This window comes from Rhinopithecus roxellana, chromosome 17, assembly GCF_007565055.1.
Source record: "Rhinopithecus roxellana isolate Shanxi Qingling chromosome 17, ASM756505v1, whole genome shotgun sequence".
Classification (NCBI taxonomy): domain Eukaryota; kingdom Metazoa; phylum Chordata; class Mammalia; order Primates; family Cercopithecidae; genus Rhinopithecus; species Rhinopithecus roxellana.
The window spans coordinates 23,186,566-23,203,856 of record NC_044565.1 but is presented as its reverse complement, the minus strand read 5'-3'; the positions used below and the strand labels follow the sequence as shown (position 1 = coordinate 23,203,856).

The following is a 17,291-nucleotide window of genomic DNA, read 5'->3' as shown; positions in this document are numbered from 1 at the left end:
GCCATTTACTGTGATGGGGAAGCCTCAAAAAAGAAGACTGGGCAGAGTTCAGTTCAGTTAATCTTAAATTTGAGGTGCCTAATAGTCTAGCTGCATACATGTGATTGTAATTCAGTAAAATGGTCCGACTGGAAGAGTATAAATTTGAGAGCCATGGCAGAAGGTGTTTGAAGCCACACAAATTAACAGTTCACCAAAGAAGAGATTGGAGAGTTCAAGGACTAAGCCCTGAAGCACTTAACATTTAGACACTTAGAAAATCTGGCTCAATTTACATCCCCTATGAGGATGACCCTCTTAGAGGAAGAATACAAGGATGCTGCACTTTAGTTATTCTTCCAGAATTAGATGATCTAATGGATAAAAGTTCCTTCAAACCAAGACTTTTGGGATCAAAGGTATCTTTTCTTGATTTTTCAAAGATTTCCTCTTCCTCTATTTCTTTAGTGTTAGCTCAGAGGGAGCAGATCTGTTGACCTACTAGATTCTCTCAGATTATTTATCTGCAAAGTATGCTGCCTTAAGGATTTCAAGTCAAATCTCTAGCAACACAATTTTACAAGTACCAATAAGAAACCATCATAAGATGTATAAGATGTACGTAAACAAAGACTAGGTGCAGAACAGTAGGAAGAGTTTGCTTCTATCTATATGTATAAGATATATATATATAAAAATATATGGTTGTGTATATGTGGAATATCTCTGAAAGGATATACAATTAATGCATCACTAGATATCCTTTGTATCATCTGAATTGTTCCACGTTTGTAGTACTTACTCAGAAAAATAAGTTAAAATCTAGCCAGCCAGCCTCAACTACCAGCAAAGTCTACAACAGAATGGGTGATGGTTATTATCTTCAATATAAAAAGAGTGTTCTTCAAATGAAAAAAAGAAAAGCTTGACAAAAGACAAATATTAATAGATCCAAGATTTAAAATTAGCATGTCACAAAAGAAATATGGCTAATACATTTAAAAAATATTCATCCTCCCTAGAAACGAAACAAAAACACAAAACCAAATAGTACCATTATTTTACCCATCAGGTAGGAAACTTTAAAACAAATTTTACACTTAATATTTGTACATGTGTCTGAAACAAGAATGCTCATACTTTACTGGATAGAGTTGGTTGTTACCTTCTAGCCAGAGATATCAAACATCTTAAAATATGTATACATAGCCCTTTTAATCTCACTCAGCAATGCCACGTCTAAGTATGGAGCCTGAGGAAATAATGAAACATACAAAAATATGTATGTAATGGAGATAGAGTAGTCACAGTTTTAATTATAATGGCAAGTCATGGGAGGCAAGCCAATGTTTACCAATAAAACATTAGTTAATAAATTATGATACAACCAAGTAGCTACTAAAAGCTAAATTTCCAAAGAATATTTAAAAATACTTTTTAAACGTTCACAGTACATGGGAGAAAAAAGGGTTAAAGAAAGAACTGCATACATATTCTGATCTCATAGATGGGATCAATCCAAAGAAGTCTGGAAAGACATATACCAAAATGTTGAAATTGATTTTTTCTGGGAGTAGATAACAGGTGATTTTCTGCTTTTCTTTTACTTTTTGGTTTCTCTCAGATCTTTTTTTTTGGCATGTAACGCTTTTTATACTTGGGAAGAGAACCCTAAATGGCATTTTTTTGGGGGGGACTATAGAAGATAGAAAAATCTAGTTACGCTTTTTCATTCTTCCTATTTTTAAACTACTAATAATCAATATACTTAAATCTATGCATGAAAAAAAAAAGAAAATGTCTAGGGAGATTCTTTAGTAATAAAAAATATTTATCAAATCTAAAAGGGTAGAAATACTGCTTTATTGGATAAACTTACTTCCAAATTACTTTCATGTTTTTTAAGAAGTCCTAATGAGCATTCAAGAAGAAAACATATACTGCTTCCACAGGAATAAGGACAAATAAAATGGGGCTGACGCCTGCCACAAATGATATTTCCTAAAAGAAAAAAATGTAATATTTAACCTTTCTTCTGTTGAGGCAAGATAAGTTAACTGCATACATCATAAATAAGATTTTCTTACTTTACAAGAAGGGAGAACTGAGATCCTGTTTTTTGAATGCAAGTTAAATACAAAATACAAAATCCACTCTCTGACCAAGATGAGGGGGAAAAAAATCATTCTTCAACATTTCAATTCTCATGCAATGAAATCCAAAGGTCTGTTGAATCCACCTTTTCGATTCATGTACTGCCTGTGATGAGAAGAGAAAATTCATTGTTTATTTTTTTAATCCTATACTCCTCTTAAAAAAAAAAATAACATGCTTCAGAGATTAAACCTATAAACCATCTTTATAATAGCAAAGTCAAGGGTAGAAACTATTCAAAGTAATTTAATGTATATTTAGAGATTATTTTACTTTCAAAATAAACCAAAGACTTTCAGATTTCTTTTAACTCCAAATAGTGGTATGGAAGTTTAATTTTGAAATTATTTGAGAAGATTCTACGGACTTAAAAAAAATCAATTGAAAATCCTTATTTATGTTAGGTAATAAGAAACATGTAATTTAGAAATAGAGAAGAGTTCCAAACAGGCACCCGTTGAGCCAATTCAATTGCACACTGTAATGATTCCCCCCATAAGACCTTATTGGAAGGTAATTTTACAAAAGATTGTCCAAAATGATTCTAGTACCTTAGCTTATAGCATTTTCAATCACATGATTCATAATCTAAATTAACTGGACTATTAATCTTTTATCAGTAATAAAGTTAGAGAGAAAGGCAATATTTGAAAATATCTTGACTTTTTCATTAAGAATTCATGTATGGATTGGTTTGTTCCAAAACTGTGGTACAAATAAAATATCCCTATACGTAACAGAAGAATATATTTACAGTTGAAATCATTACATAATCAATCTAGTTCAGGAGGGATCTATTTTATACCTAAATTACAATGAAATCAAAGCCCATAGACTTGAAATTATGCTTTTCTGAGGAAATTACTATCTACAGTCCTAAAATATTTAAGCCAACTACCCTCTCTCTCTAATAGCTATTAGCTCACATGTAAATGGGAAAACAATTTTAACACGCCAGAATATAAGCAATGAAGATAATATTTCATTCAAACAAGGAACTGTATGGAAAACTGCTACATTTCCTACAAATATGATTATCCCATAATAAAGTTCTAAGTACAAAACTGATTTATTAGTTCAAACATAATAATGGGGGCCATGCATACCGGTACTTCCTCTTCTGAGAGACATTTATGGCATAGGCATTTACAGAGCCATCCACCTTCTTACCCTGAAGAAAAACAATAAACAAACAACAAACAAAAAACCAGGGAGGATACATTAAATCAGGATACATGAAAGCAGGTGTGGTGGCAGTGGCATGTACCTGTACTCCCAGCTACTTGGGGGCAGGCTAAGGTGGGAGGATTGCTTGAATCCAGGAGTTTGGGACTGCAAGGAGCCATGATCACACCAATCCAATGCACTCCAGCCTGGGCAACTGAGCATGATCCAGTCTCAAAAAAAAAAAAAAAAAAAGAAGAAGAAAGAAGGAGGAAGGAAGAAGGAAGTGGGGGAGAAGGGGGGAGGAGGGGGAGGAGGAAGAGAAGGAAAAGTAGCAGAAGAAGCGGCAGCAGCAGTGGAAGAAGCAGAAACAGCAGCAGCAGCAGCAGAAGCAGAAGCAAGAGCAGCAGCAGCAGAAGCAGCAGCAGCAGCAGCAGAAGCCAAGAGCAGCAGCAGCACAAGAAGCAGCAGCAGAAACAGAAGCAGAAGCAGCAGCAGCAAGAGCAGCAGCAGCAGCGGAAGAGGAAGGAGGAGGAGAAGGAAGGAGAATAAAGGAAGGAAGGAGGAAGGAGGAAGGAGGAAGAAGGAGGAGGAGGAGGAGAGTCCAATGAGGGAGAGATAATTTCCAGATCCTATGAACTCCCAAGCGGTACAACTCTCTGCTCACACTTTTACAATTGTACATAAGCAATTAATATTCAAACCAACAAACATTCACAGTGTATGTACTATGTGCAAGGCATGCTGAGAAAGTAGGGTAGCAGAATCTAATCTTTTCTGGTCAAAGAATACTTTGAAACCAGATAAAAGGCATAATCTCCAGAAAAACTGACATTCACACAAAATTTAACTTACAACGTTAGCTAATAATATTCTCATATCATGGCTGGAATGGTTGCCCTTGCAATTTTTTGTTCATTTTAAAAATTATTATTTTTTAGACAGAGGGTCTCGCTGTCGCCAGGTTGGAGTGCAGTGGCGTGATCATAGCTCACTGCAGCCTCAAACTTCTGGGCTCAAGTGATCTTCCTGCTCAGCTCCCGAGTAGCTGGGACTACAGGCACATGCCACCAATCTGGGCTAATTTTGAATTTTTTTTTCCTGTAGAGATGGGCTCTTACTATGTTGCCCAGGCTGGTCTTGAACTCTTGGTCTCAAGCAATTCTCCTGCATTGGCCTCCCAAAGTACTGGAATCCCAGGCATGAGCCATTGTGCCCAGCCCAATTTTGATCTTTAAATCAAGAATCAGAACAGAATAACAGACACAAATGCTAGGTTATGTGTCACTCTGTCTTGACCTTTCTGAATGTAGCACCCATTCTCTTTTTCACAAATTCTCGTTCAGGTCTTCTAATCCAGCCAAGTCAACTCAACATACCCACTTTCCCCGATGTTGTTCCTCATGCCTGAATTGCCTTCCCCACCTCTAACTTGAACTATCTGGTTATTATCTATTGTTCAAGGCCCAATTCAAGCATTCCAGTTGCTAGGAAGTGCCATCTTCTCTAACTGCAGAAAAACGTTAACTGTGCTTTCCTCACAGTACCCTCTATTTTCTTTTCTTTTTCTTTCTTTTTTTTTTTTTTTTTTTGAGATGGAGACTTGCTTTGTCACCAGGCTGGAGTGCAGTGGTGTGATCTCGGCTCACTGCAAACTCCGCCTCCCGGGGTTCAAGCGATTCTCCTGCTCAGCCTACCGAGTAGCTGGGACTAAAGGCATGCGCCACCACGCCCAGCTAATTTTTGTATTTTAAGTAGAGATGGGGTTTCACCATGTTGGCCAGGGTGGTCTTGATCTCTTGACCTCGTGATCCCACCCCGCCACCTCCCAAAGTGCTGGGATTACAGGCATGAGCTACCACACCCAGCCCAGTACCTTCTATTTTTTGCCCTATAAAACCATGACGTACATCATAAAGTTATTTTCCCTATGAGACTGCAAGCTTCTTGATGGAGGGATATGTCTGAGAGTCACCTTTGCATTCTTACATCCTAGGTAACTGCACTCCCAGGTATTCAGAAAATGACTTAGATGAGTATCATTAGTTAATGTCATGACACACACAAGTGACCCCCACCGCCTCCCTCTCCCATTACTACCTATGCAAGAGTAGCCTATCTGTGTAGTGTACTTAATTAGATATTGGTGTCAGGGCAAAAACCGATTCTGACCCACTGGCCAAAAGGCATACACAGATTTATATATAATTGAAATGGGGCTAAAATAAATGTATTTGGTCTTACTTTTCTATACCTATTTTCATGTATTTTTTGGGGGGTGGAGGGTGAGTCCTCAACAAATTACTTGAGGTATATGATTTTGAACTCCCAATAATAGGAAGTAAGCATGACTGAGAAACTGGTCTTGGGCACAAAAAAGTAAATGGTGATAACCTTTTTACCAAGTTCGATTCCTAAAGGTTAACTGATTTCTGGCAACTATTTGCAGAGTTGCATATTATTAGCTCTATCCTCATTTATTTACATGCTGGCATAGAAAATTATCCATTAATAAACAAAACCAAACTTTGAAACTTCCTAGAAGAATGTTATTGAAATAATTGCAGTTTTGGCTATCATTTTCAATGGCAAAAACTGTAATTACATTTGCACCAATCTAATAAAATGAAAGGGAAAAGCCAAGCACATTGTTGTGAGGCTATAGTCCCAGCTACTTGGAAGGCTGAGGCAAGAGGATTTCTTGAGCCAAGGAGTTTGAGAATAGCCTGGGCAACATAGGAAGACTCCGTCTCTTCAAAAGTAATAAAAAAAAAAAAATGGACTGAGGCAGGAGGATTTCTTGAGGTCATGAGTTCAAGACCAACCTAGGCAGCACAGCAAGACTCTACCTCTGAAAAAATTAAAAAAATTATCCTGGCGTGGCAGCATGTGCCTATACTCTCAGCTACTCCAGAGGCTAAGGCGGGGAAATTGCTTCAGCCCAGGAGGTCATGCTGCAGTGAGCCATGATCTCCAGTATGGGTGACAAAACAAGAACCTGTCTAAAAAACTAAAAAATGAGGCTGGGCGCAGTGGCTCATTCCTGTAATCCTAGCACTTTGGGAGGCCAAGGCAGGTGGATCCCTTGAGGCCAGGAGTTCGAGACCAGCCTGGCCAACATGGCGAAATCCCATCTCTACTGAAAATACGAAAATTAGCCAGGCATGGTGGCAGGCACCTGTAATCCCAGAAACTTGGGAGGCCGAGGCAGGGGAATTGGTTGAACCTGGGAGGTGGAGGTAGCAGTGAGCTGAGATGGCGCCCGCTGCACTCCAGCCTGGATGACAGAGTGACACTCTGTCTCAAAAAATAAAATAAAATAAAATAAAAAAATAAAATAAAATAAAAATAAAAAAATGAAAATACAACCAAATAGAAAGGAAAATGGGTGACTACACTGCCATATGAAGAGGTCCCACAATAGATCAATGATGAAACATCACAAGATACACATTACTTAAAAACACAAATGAGCTGACTTTATAACTGATAGCCATGAAGCCAACTGCATATAAGCTAAATTAACATCCTTGTAGATGTCATTTTAAAAACTGACATCAATTAGTGTGGCGGTACTCCATAATTTTTATGAGATCTATGACTTTTCACCTAATTTTTCCTTTATAAGCAAACATCCTCAACACTGACTACATTTAAGTGATGGGTGGCACCACCCTTAGATCTGACTTTCAGGAACTTCAAATCTGACATCAAACAACAGGAAAACCAAAAAACAAAGAAAATAATTCCATTTTCTTTAGGGAAAAAGTTCCCTCCCCATTCTTCTAAAGACAATAAAACTATAGTTGCTTTACTTTTAATGTATTTTTATTCACCCAACATATATATTAATAAATTTTCAATTATAAAATACTCTTTGGAAAAACAAATAAGGATTTAGGGCATTCAAGGGAAAAAAAGCTGATAAATAAACTTCATTAAATTCCAAAACAGAGTTCACATAACCATTGCAAGAACGAGAGCTTGTTCTTAATTTCTCACCTCAAAACAGTCATGCCTCAGTACTCCTAAGTTACACACTGTCATTTTAAAACATGTGAGCCCTACACAGTCACATTAGTTAGAAAGAAAGTCTTACAGCAACTGCGATTACCCCACTCCATTAGCAACTCCATGGAACACAAGACTTGGGAAAGTGGATTATTTTTGACAATTTTTTCTCAGACATCTCTATTTCCATTTGCAAAACTAAATAGAAAGACTTAAAATTCTAGAAAAGAGATTTTGAAAAATATATTGTTTTTCTTTCCACACACCCTCCCTCTCTCCATCTCCTCTCCTCTTTCCTCTCTCTATACCTCTCTCTCTCTTCCCCCATCTCTCTCTCTATGCTCTCCCTCCTCTACCTAATCCCTCCCTCTTTCTCCTCTTCCCTCATCTCTCTGCTATTATGAAGGCTAGACAGCATTCACTCCCCTATCCACCCTACTTCTAAGCTGTGAGACATGTATGCAGCTGCCCAATGTCATCTCTATCTGGCAGCTGGATTTTCTTCTTCCATTTCCCAGCAGTTCCCCTTCCAGAAACTCTGTTCCGGGTTAACTGTATCACTCAGGGGCCCAGCCTGACACCTGAGAGGCATTACTAACTACTCACTCCCAATTCCCCCAGCTCCTGAATCGTTCTCAACTCAGTTCAGGCCTTCATCATCTTTCACTTGCACAAATCAGCAGTTCTCCCTGCCTCCAATCTAACCCACCTCCCATCTGTCCTCCATGCTGCCCCCAGAGTTATTGTTCTAAAACACACATATAATCATGCCACTCCCTTATTTAAAAATCACTACTTCCTCTCCTCAACACCTAAAGAATCAACTCTGAATTCCTTACCATGACTAAGGGCATCAAAAGCCCTCTGTGATTTGCCTCCTACCTCTATTTCTAGTCTAAGTCACTAGCCCATCAGCACCCCTTTATCCTTGGCAGAATTTGAAATTCCCACAATACACTGTGCTCCTTTACAGCTACATGGCATTTTCATGAGCTCTTCCCTCTACCTGAAATAATCATCTTCCTCTTTTTGTCTGATCACTTCTACTTGCCCTTTAAGATCTAACTCAAACATCGTCCCTGGCAACCACTCCCCGAATTCCAATGGCAGTTCACTATTTCCTCCTCTGTATTCTCAAAGTCCTTCAAACAGATAGTTATTGTCTTATAATCAAACACATTTGTATAAATGGAAAAGAACATGGAAAGACAGGACAGTCATAACAGATTAATTCAAATGAGAATGTTGCACGTTTTACTTACTTTTGTGGAGTCAAAGGAGGCAAAGCCCATTAACTTCATCATTTCTATTTCTTCCTCTGTTTTGCCCTCTAAGTCTTCCTCTGCAAAAATGAATAATTTTGTGACCTCTCTATCATTTCATATATATACAAAAACAAAAAGAGAGGTGGTAACAGATTAATTATCATTCCACCTCACTAGCAGAAAATACACAAAACAATTAGCTGAAGATGCGTCTAATGAAAAAATTCCTCTTACATTTGGACAGAATGTAACTTATGGCACAAAGAAAAAGTCCTCTCCTTGAAGCCTTTAGACAGGATTACCTTTTTAAAAAAAATCTGGGTTTCATATTAAGGACTACCTTTAATATCAGGCATGACACTATCTAGTTCTGAAGATACTTCCAAAATAGAATATTCTCATGTTTGTAACTACCCTTCTATATCAGGAGCACCACAGATAACCAGCAACTTGCTAGGGTGTAATTAAAACGAAATCTCACGCTGGGCACGATGGTTCATGCCTATAATCCTAGCACTTTGGCAGGCCCAGGTGGGAGGATCATCTGAGGTCAGGAGTTTGAGACCAGCCTGGCCAAAATGGTGAGAACTCGTTTCTACTAAAAGTACAAAAATTAGCTGGCATAGATAGCGGTGGGTGCCTGTAATCCCAACTACTCTGGGAGGCTGAGGCACGAGAATTGCTTGAACCCAGGAGGTGGCAGTTGCAGTGAGCCAAGATCGTGCCATTGTACTCTAGTCTGAGTGACAAGAATGAAACTCTATCTCAAAAAAAAAAAACAAAAAACTCAAAACCATATGCAATGAACATTATAAAAGGCTTAACATTTAAATGTTCAAAATGAAACTTTTATAATTTGATCATCACTGTACTTTTACTACAGTTATTTATCTAATAACATTACCAGTAATCTGCCGTTCTTTGCTCTTTGTTTCTTTTGTTTCTTTCTTTTCCTCATCTCTTCTTTCTTTCAGTCGAGAAGGGGAAGGAGATGTGGATCTATGTCGTCTTGGAGATCTAACATTTACAAGTAAAGATGTTAGAAACAGACATATCAACTTTGTATCAGTCAGCACAGATATACAGGAGCCGAGCTCCACAGAACCACCAGTCATTCCCTATGGCAAAGTGAGGAAAAAGGTTCTGCCAAGGCCTTGTTAACAAAAAAAATTTTAAATGTAGTTTACTGCTTAATCATCAGTTGCCTTCAGTACAGTTAGAGCTAGAAAGCTTTCTGGAAGGCAGAAAAATGTAAATCCAGCACTTTGGAAAGCTGAGGCAGGAGGATGGCTTGAGCCTAGGAATTTAAGACCAGCCTGGGCAACACAGGGAGACGCTCTCTCTCTCTCTCTCAAAAAAACAAAAACAAAAACAAAAAAAGACTCAGAACCCATTTCTGAAGTTCTTCCAAGATCATCCATTCTTGATCACATACTTGAATAAATCATTATCACCAAAAGTTAATAAAAAAGAAACAAAAGGCTAGGTGCAGTGGCTCACATCTGTAATCCCAGCACTCTGGGAGGCCGAGGTGGGTGGATCACGAGGTCAGGAGATTAAGACCATTCCGGCTAACACGTTGAAACCCCGTCTCTACTAAAAATACAAAAAAATAAATAAATAAATAGCCGGGTGTGGTGGCACATGCCTGTAGTCCCCACTACTCGGGAGGCTGAGGCAGGAGAATCGCTTGAACCAGGGGAGGCAGAGGTTGCAGTGAGCCACATTGCGCCGCTGCACTCCAGCATGGGTGACAGAGTGAGACTCCATCTCAAAAAAAAAAAAAAAAAAGAAAGAAACAAAAATGCAAAATACTTACTTCTTCTTCTTGCCAAGCACCATGCTCTGGGGTTTGCATGCATTATTTCTTATTTACTCCTCAAGACAATTTTGCGATGTAGAGTACTGTTAATCCCATTTAACCAAGCTGAATGTTAGCTTTAGAATAAGGTTGGATTAAGTTTCCTCCATTTCAGGAAACTGTAAATCCCCTTATAAGCGATCAAAACAAAGTTAAGAGCAGCGACCAGTTTCTTAGGGACTTTCGGTAAATAAAGCTCTTGGTTTATTTTCTACCCTTACCGGGAGCGTCTTCGGTGCGGGGATCGCGAACGGCTCCTTCTCCGATCTCTCTCCCGAGACCTGGACCTTTCTCGGCGCCTGCGTTCTCTCTCCCGGGATGTGGACCGGGAACGCCTACGTTCTAATGGAATCGCACACAAATTGCAGAACTGAAAATTACCTCAAATATCTAGAGCTGCGCCGTCCAGTAGAAAAATAATGCATACCATTACCAGTCACATTAAAAAGGTAAAAAGAGGCCGGGCGCGGTGGCTCACGCCTTTAATCCCAGCACTTTGTGAAGCCCAGGCGGGCGGATCACAAGGTCAGGAGTTCAAGACCAGCCTGGCCAATGCGGCGAAACCCCGTCTCTAATAAAAATACAAAAATTAGCCAGGCGTAGTGGCATGGACGGGTAATCCCAGCTACTAGGAAGGCTGAGGCAGAAGAATCGCTTGACCCCGGCAGGTGGAGGTTGCAGTGAGCTGAGATCGGCCACTGCACTCCAGCCTGGGCGGGCGACAGAACGAGACTCTGTCTCATTAAAAGTAAATAAATTGATAAACAAACAAACAAACAAACAAACGAATCAGGGGCAGAACCGAGGGTCTAAGTTAGATCTCCTGATGGAAGTCCAGCTTTCTTTACATCGCGCTGCCTCATTTATGGGGCCAGGAGCCAGAAAACATTACGAAGTGAGCTCCCAGGACTCAAAATTCTTAACATCGATTTCCCTGTCATGACTTGGGCAGGAATCTAACATTTATTAAGTATTTAAGAACTAGGCAGAATCACATACTGTATCTTATGGGATGTGACATTAATGATCACATCAGTTTTTAAAAGCTGGCAATAGTACCCTCAATGACTAATTCTGGGAATTCGATTCAGAAAGGCTGAGTAGTGACTTGCCCACCGTCGCCCAGAAATTCAGCAAAGGAACTGAGGCCTAATTCTAAACCCACAGGCCACAGTGTAATAAAGGTTATTGTATGAAGGTGACAAAGACTTAATGAAACGAATTCAGAGACACTGCCTTCAAACCGGAGAGGGTGGGCTGAAGAGGGCAGGGCCCAGGTCTACGTTCCTTTATCCACCCCTCGCTCTCCTCCTGGGGAAAAGAGCCCGCCTCTCTGCTACCCGGCTACCAAAAACAAAACAAAATAAAACAAAAGGGACGGGCCTCCAACAGAGCCCCACATCCTCCGAAATGCTACAGGACTCACCCCTCCGTGGGGAGCGGCTACGACTGCGACCCATTTGGAGTCCCGCTTCCCGGAAACAACTGTGCAACAACTTCCGGGAGGGCCGGGAACCGAGCTTTTACCGCCGACCAGAAAACGTCAAAATGAGTCGCGAGGGTTCCGGTCTTCTTTTGTTTACGGTGGGCATTAAAACATGCGATTTGGTATTACTATAGAAATTCCTGGAAAATTCAGCCGTATACTCATTATCCTAACACATCTTTCATTTTTTTCCCCCATTTTTGTCCACATGCACAAAATACAGCAAACCAATTGTAAACATAGCAAACAGCTTATGTTTTTCCACATAACATTTATAAGCAGTGAATATACTAAAGTTCACCGTCTTTCTCTGTCGCCCAGGCTGGAGTGCAGTGGCGCGATCTCCTCTCACTGCAAGCTCCGCCTCCCGGGTTCACGCCATTCTCCTGCCTCAGCCCCCCGAGTAGCTGGGACTATAGGCGCCCGCTACCACGCCCGGCTAATTTTTTTGTATTTTTAGTAGAGACGGGGTTTCACCTTCTTAGCCAGGACGGTCTCGATCTCCTGACCTCGTGATTCGCCCGCCTTGGCCTCCTAAAGTGCTGGGATTACAGGCGTGAGCCACTACGCCCGGCCCTCGTCCATCTGCTTTATATTTTCTCATGCCAGCATTGAGAAGGCACCCAAAACCTCCTACGGGCTCTTGGAAGGAATACTAAAGGCCCCAAATTCCATCCTACCCCACAGAGTACTTCCCCGAAGTTGCCTCTGTCCTCAGGGAAAGCAACAGCAACAACAAAAACTTTAGAATGTTCAAAACTACAAAAATTAGGAGAAAGACTATCTTGCCCCAAGGCTGAACCGTCTGTGATAGAGCATAAATAAGCTTACAGGAAAGACTCAGACCTCTTTATTTTATTTATTTTATTTTATTTATTTTGTTCCAGGGTACATTTACAGGATGTGCAGTTTTGTTACATAGGTAAACGTGTGCCATGGTGGTTTGCTACGCCTATCAACCCATTAAGCCCTGCATCTATTAAGCTATTCTTCCCAATGCTCTCCTTCCCCCCAGCTCCTCCCCCTACAGGCCCCAGTGTGTGTTGTTCCCCTCCCTGTGCCCATGTGTTCTCATTGTTCAGCTCCTACTTATAAGGGAGAATACGCAGTATTTGGTTTTCTGTTTCTGTGTTAATTTGCTGAAGATAATGGCTTCCAGTTCCATCCATGTCCCTGCAAAGGACATTAACTCGTTCCTTTTTATGGCTATATAGTATTCTATGGTGTATATGCACCACATTTTTTTAATCCAGTCTATCATTGATGGGCATTTGGGTGGTTTCTATGTCTTTGCTATTGTGAATAGTACTGTAATGAACATATGCGTGCATGTATCTTTGTAATAAAATGATTTATATTCCTCTGGGTATGTACCCAGTAATGGGATTGCTGGGTCAAATGGTATTTCTGGTTTTCGGTCTTTGAGGATTCACCACATTGTCTTCCACAATGGTTGAACTAATTTACATTCCCACCAACAGTGTAAAAGTGTTGAACCTCTATTTCTAATCAAACCAACTCTTTTCAGTCAGTTCTCTCCAGAATTATCAAATCTAGTGACCTGGCTTTTAAAATACAAAGAGCTGGGAGATGGAAAGGGACTTTATTAGGTTGGAAAAAATGCCCACCAATCACATACATTTTTAGTTAGATTTATACATTCAGAGTGGCCTCTTTAATACCTGTTCCAACCTAGACTTCCAGGAAAGATCAAGCCATGACATGTAGGATTTCTACCACCAGCCCCGACCCCCAGACTCTTTTGGAATTACCCTGGCAAAGCATGCACTAGGTGTAGAATGGGGAGGTTCAAGGGAGGCGCAGGCCCCAGGGAAGAAGATTTAGGGACATCATTGGAGAAACACACCACTAATGATAGCTGGACGTGGTGGTACATGCCTGTAATCCCAGCTACTTGAGCGGCTGAGGCTGGAGAATTGCTTGAACCTGGGAGGCTGAGGTTGCAGTGAGCTGAGATTACACCACTGCACTCCAGCCTGGGTGACACAGTGGGACTCCGTCTCAAAAAAATAAAATAAAATAAAATAAAATAAAGAGAGAGAGAGAGAGAGAGAGAAGAAACACACCACTAATGATTGAAGAAATTGTCCACAGGGAAGACAGGGTTTATGGGAAACCTAAGGGGGTATGTACTAGATGTGTAAGAGAGGAAGAACATGGTGGCCTCAGGTGGTGGCTGAAAACACTCCTTCTCTTTCTCCTTGTCCCCTCAGGGTTGGGGTCTCATCTGATGAAAATGCTTTTTAAGAAACCCCTCTAGGACTAAAAATGATTGGAAGGTATGCTGGGGATCAGTTGAATACACAAAGAATTTTTGAATGCATAAGATGCACAGGACACTATACCACTTTGGCACTAGGATGAAAGGATGAGTAAGACATGGTCCCTGCCTCAAGGAGCTTGCACTGTAGCTGTGGAGGCAGACAGAGGAGACACATCTTCACTATAATGTGGTAAGATAAAATATACACAGTGTGCTATGGTGACATGAAAGAAGTCTTTTCAGCCCAATTTGTCTAAGAGGGTTTCTTGGAATAATAATAATAGCTAATACGTACTGTGCTAATTATATTCCAGGCACTGTTATAAAAATGTTTATGTACACACATTCACACACGCACAATTAGTTGAGCTGTGAGACTCAAAAGAATACATTGTCCAGGTAAAGAGTGGGAGTAGCAGCAATAGGAAAGGCACAGAGATGTGTCACACTATGACATACACAAGCACTAAAAGAGGTTTGATATTATCGTCACTTTGAGTTCACCATGGTGGACCTTACTAAGTACCTGGGACTTTATCCTCATGGTTACGAGAGGCCACTGGAGCATTTCAGGCTGGGGAGTGACCTGACTAGATTTACATTTTTAGATGATTCATCTGGATCTAAAGACCTGACCCAGAAAGAACAAGTGGAGGGAATGAGGGGTTGCACTAAGGCAATGATGGAAGAGAATGAGAAAGAACAGAATCAGGAGACATTTGAGGAATAGCATGGCAGGTCTTGGAGACTGGTTAGATCCAGGCATTGGGAAGAGAGAGAAGAAATGACTTCCAGGCAGGGCCAACTTTATAGGCATGTGACCTGTGTAGTCATACAGGGTCCTGGGCATAGAAGGGCTTAATACTCAGCTTTTGCTACTCTTGAAATTCCTGCTAATCTTTGAACAAGAGGTTCTGCATTTCCATTTTGCACTGGGCCTAGCAAAAAGTGTGTATCTCATAGTGATGCCTACTAAAGTGAGAAAATCACAATTTGTCAGTTTACTACTTAACTGAGACACAATGGTGAGTCCATGTGGGAGATGGTGGAGAAGGCAGTAAAAGGGACATCGCTTTTTTATGTGAGAGGCCCTCTGTCAGTGATTAGTATGGGCCCTTCCCTGCCCCTAGATCCCCCCATATCCATTCAGGGGAATTCCTTTTGTACATGTTTGCTCCACAGTGTGAGAACCTAGTTACACTTCTGCTTTTGGTGAGAGGGAGAACATGAATTTCATTTTAGAAGATTATTAAGTGTGAGGGACTTGAGGAACATCCAGATAGATATATTTTTGGTAAGCATCTGACCAGCTACAGACTGAGTCTGATAATTACGGGGAGCAATCAGGGCTAAAGATAGAGATGGGGGGGATGGGTGTGGTGGCTCATGCCTGTAATCCTAGCACTTTGGGAGGCCGAGGTGGGCATATCACGAGGTCAGGAGATCGAGACCATCCTGGCTAACACGGTGAAAGCCTGTCTCTACTGATAATACAAAAAATCAGCCGGGCGTTATGGTGGGAGCCTGTAGTCCCAGCTACTTGGGAGGCTGAGGCAGGAGAATGGTGTGAACTCCGGAGGCGGAGCTTGCGCCAGTGAGCCAAGATCATACCACTGCACTCCAGCCTGGGCGACAGAGCGAGACTCTGTGTCAAGGAAAAAAAAAAAAAAAAGATACAGATGGGGGAAAAAAAAAAAAGATACAGATGGGGGAGTGATGAATCACAGAAGTCCATGAAATTGTCCCAATGAGAAAAGTGTGCTAGGTGAGCAAAGGATGGCCCCCATGTGGGATTAAACAGAAAAGGAAGGGCCCACAAAGGAAGCCAAGATGCACTTGTCAGGTAGCAAAACAAGAGTACAGAACAATGTGCCAGAATTCAGAGGGGTGGAGTTTTGAGAAAGAATGAGAACGGTCAGTGTAGCAAGCTGAATAATGGCCACCCAAAGATACCTGGTTCTTTCCTCTGGAACCTGTGAATATTACCTTCTATGGGAAAATGTTTACAGATGTGATTAAGAATATTGAGACAGGGAGATTATCCTGGATTATCCAGATAGACCCTAAATGCCATCACTAATGTCCTTATAAGGCACAGGCAGAGGAATGTTTGATACATACATGAGAGAAGGAGGCAATGTAACCACAGAGGCAGAGATTGGGTGGTGCAGCCACAAGCCAAGGAATGCTGGCAGATTCTTCTCTACAAACTCTGAAGGGAGCACACCCCTACTACACTTTGTAGTAGGGTTTGGCCCGGTAAAACTGGTTTTGGATTTCTGGCCTCTAGAATGGTAAGAGAATAAACTTCTGTTGTTTGAAGTCATCAGGTCTGTGGTAATTGGTTGCAGTGGCCTCAGGAAACTAATACCATCAGCTATGTCAAATGCAGCAGGGAATCCTTTAAAACAGGGGTCCCCAGTTTCCAGGTCATGGACCATTATGGGTCTGTGGCCTGTTAGGAACAGGGCCACACAGCAGAAGGTGAGCAGCTGGTGAGCCAGCATTACTCCCCGAGCTCTGCCTCCTGTCAGATCAGCGAGGCACTAGCTTCTCATAGGAGCGTGAACCCTACTGTGAATTGCACATGGGAGGGATCTAGGTTGCATGCTCCTTATAAGAATCTAACTAATACCTGATGATCTGAGGTTGACAGTTTCATCCCAAAACCATCCCCTGCCCTGTCCTGTGGAAACACTGTCTCCCACAAAACTGGTCCCTGGTGCCAAAAAGGCTGGGGACTTCTGCTTTAAAACAAGAACTGAAAACTGTCCACTGGATTTAGCTTTATAGAGGCCATTGGTGAACTTGCCGAAAATTGTTTTTGGGGAGAGTAGGTTAAGACAAATTACAAAGAATTACATTCATCTTTCCTACTCCCGAAATCCATACCAGCATGGGACATTAGGGAAGATGCCATCAGCAGACCAGAAGCTGAGGAATTTCCAAACCAGAAAATTTGGAAGGCAAATAAGGCAATGGCAACTCAACACAACAAAAGAAGTGATGACTGAAAAGGTGAGCAGATCTCTCTCTTTGTAGTCACATTCATCCACCTCTCCTTCACCACCCCAGGCCTGTGGCAAC

General features: G+C 41.2%; 1 protein-coding gene across 2 annotated transcripts; it reads right to left on the bottom strand.

The window, feature by feature from the left end:
- Window positions 1-1,266: 1,266 nt before the first annotated feature.
- SNRNP27 (small nuclear ribonucleoprotein U4/U6.U5 subunit 27) lies at window positions 1,267-11,943 on the bottom strand. 2 transcript variants are annotated; one of them, XR_748449.2, is made up of 7 exons: window positions 11,861-11,943; window positions 10,656-10,776; window positions 9,478-9,590; window positions 8,571-8,650; window positions 3,240-3,304; window positions 2,067-2,238; window positions 1,267-1,980 (listed from the first exon to the last, which is right to left on the bottom strand). XR_748449.2 is itself a non-coding variant. In XM_010367617.2 (6 exons), the coding sequence occupies exons 1-6, from the start codon at window positions 11,892-11,894 to the stop codon at window positions 2,184-2,186; spliced, it is 468 nt and encodes a 155-aa protein (XP_010365919.1). In that variant the 5' UTR covers window positions 11,895-11,943; the 3' UTR covers window positions 1,267-2,183. The 2 variants fall into 2 exon arrangements, 1 of the variants encoding a protein (XP_010365919.1); XM_010367617.2 differs by having other exon boundaries at window positions 1,267-2,238.
- Window positions 11,944-17,291: the final 5,348 nt, after the last annotated feature.

Bases quoted from the DNA above. Each gene is read 5' to 3' on its own strand.
- SNRNP27 (XM_010367617.2), bottom strand. From the start codon at position 11,894: ATGGGTCGCAGTCGTAGCCGCTCCCCACGGAGGG. The intron at 8,651-9,477 runs GTAATGTTATTA...TCATTTTTGCAG, and splicing joins CAAAGAACGGCAGATTACTG to AGGAAGACTTAGAGGGCAAA. The intron at 2,239-3,239 runs GTATGCATGGCC...TTCTCATCACAG, and splicing joins TCTCAGAAGAGGAAGTACCG to GCAGTACATGAATCGAAAAG.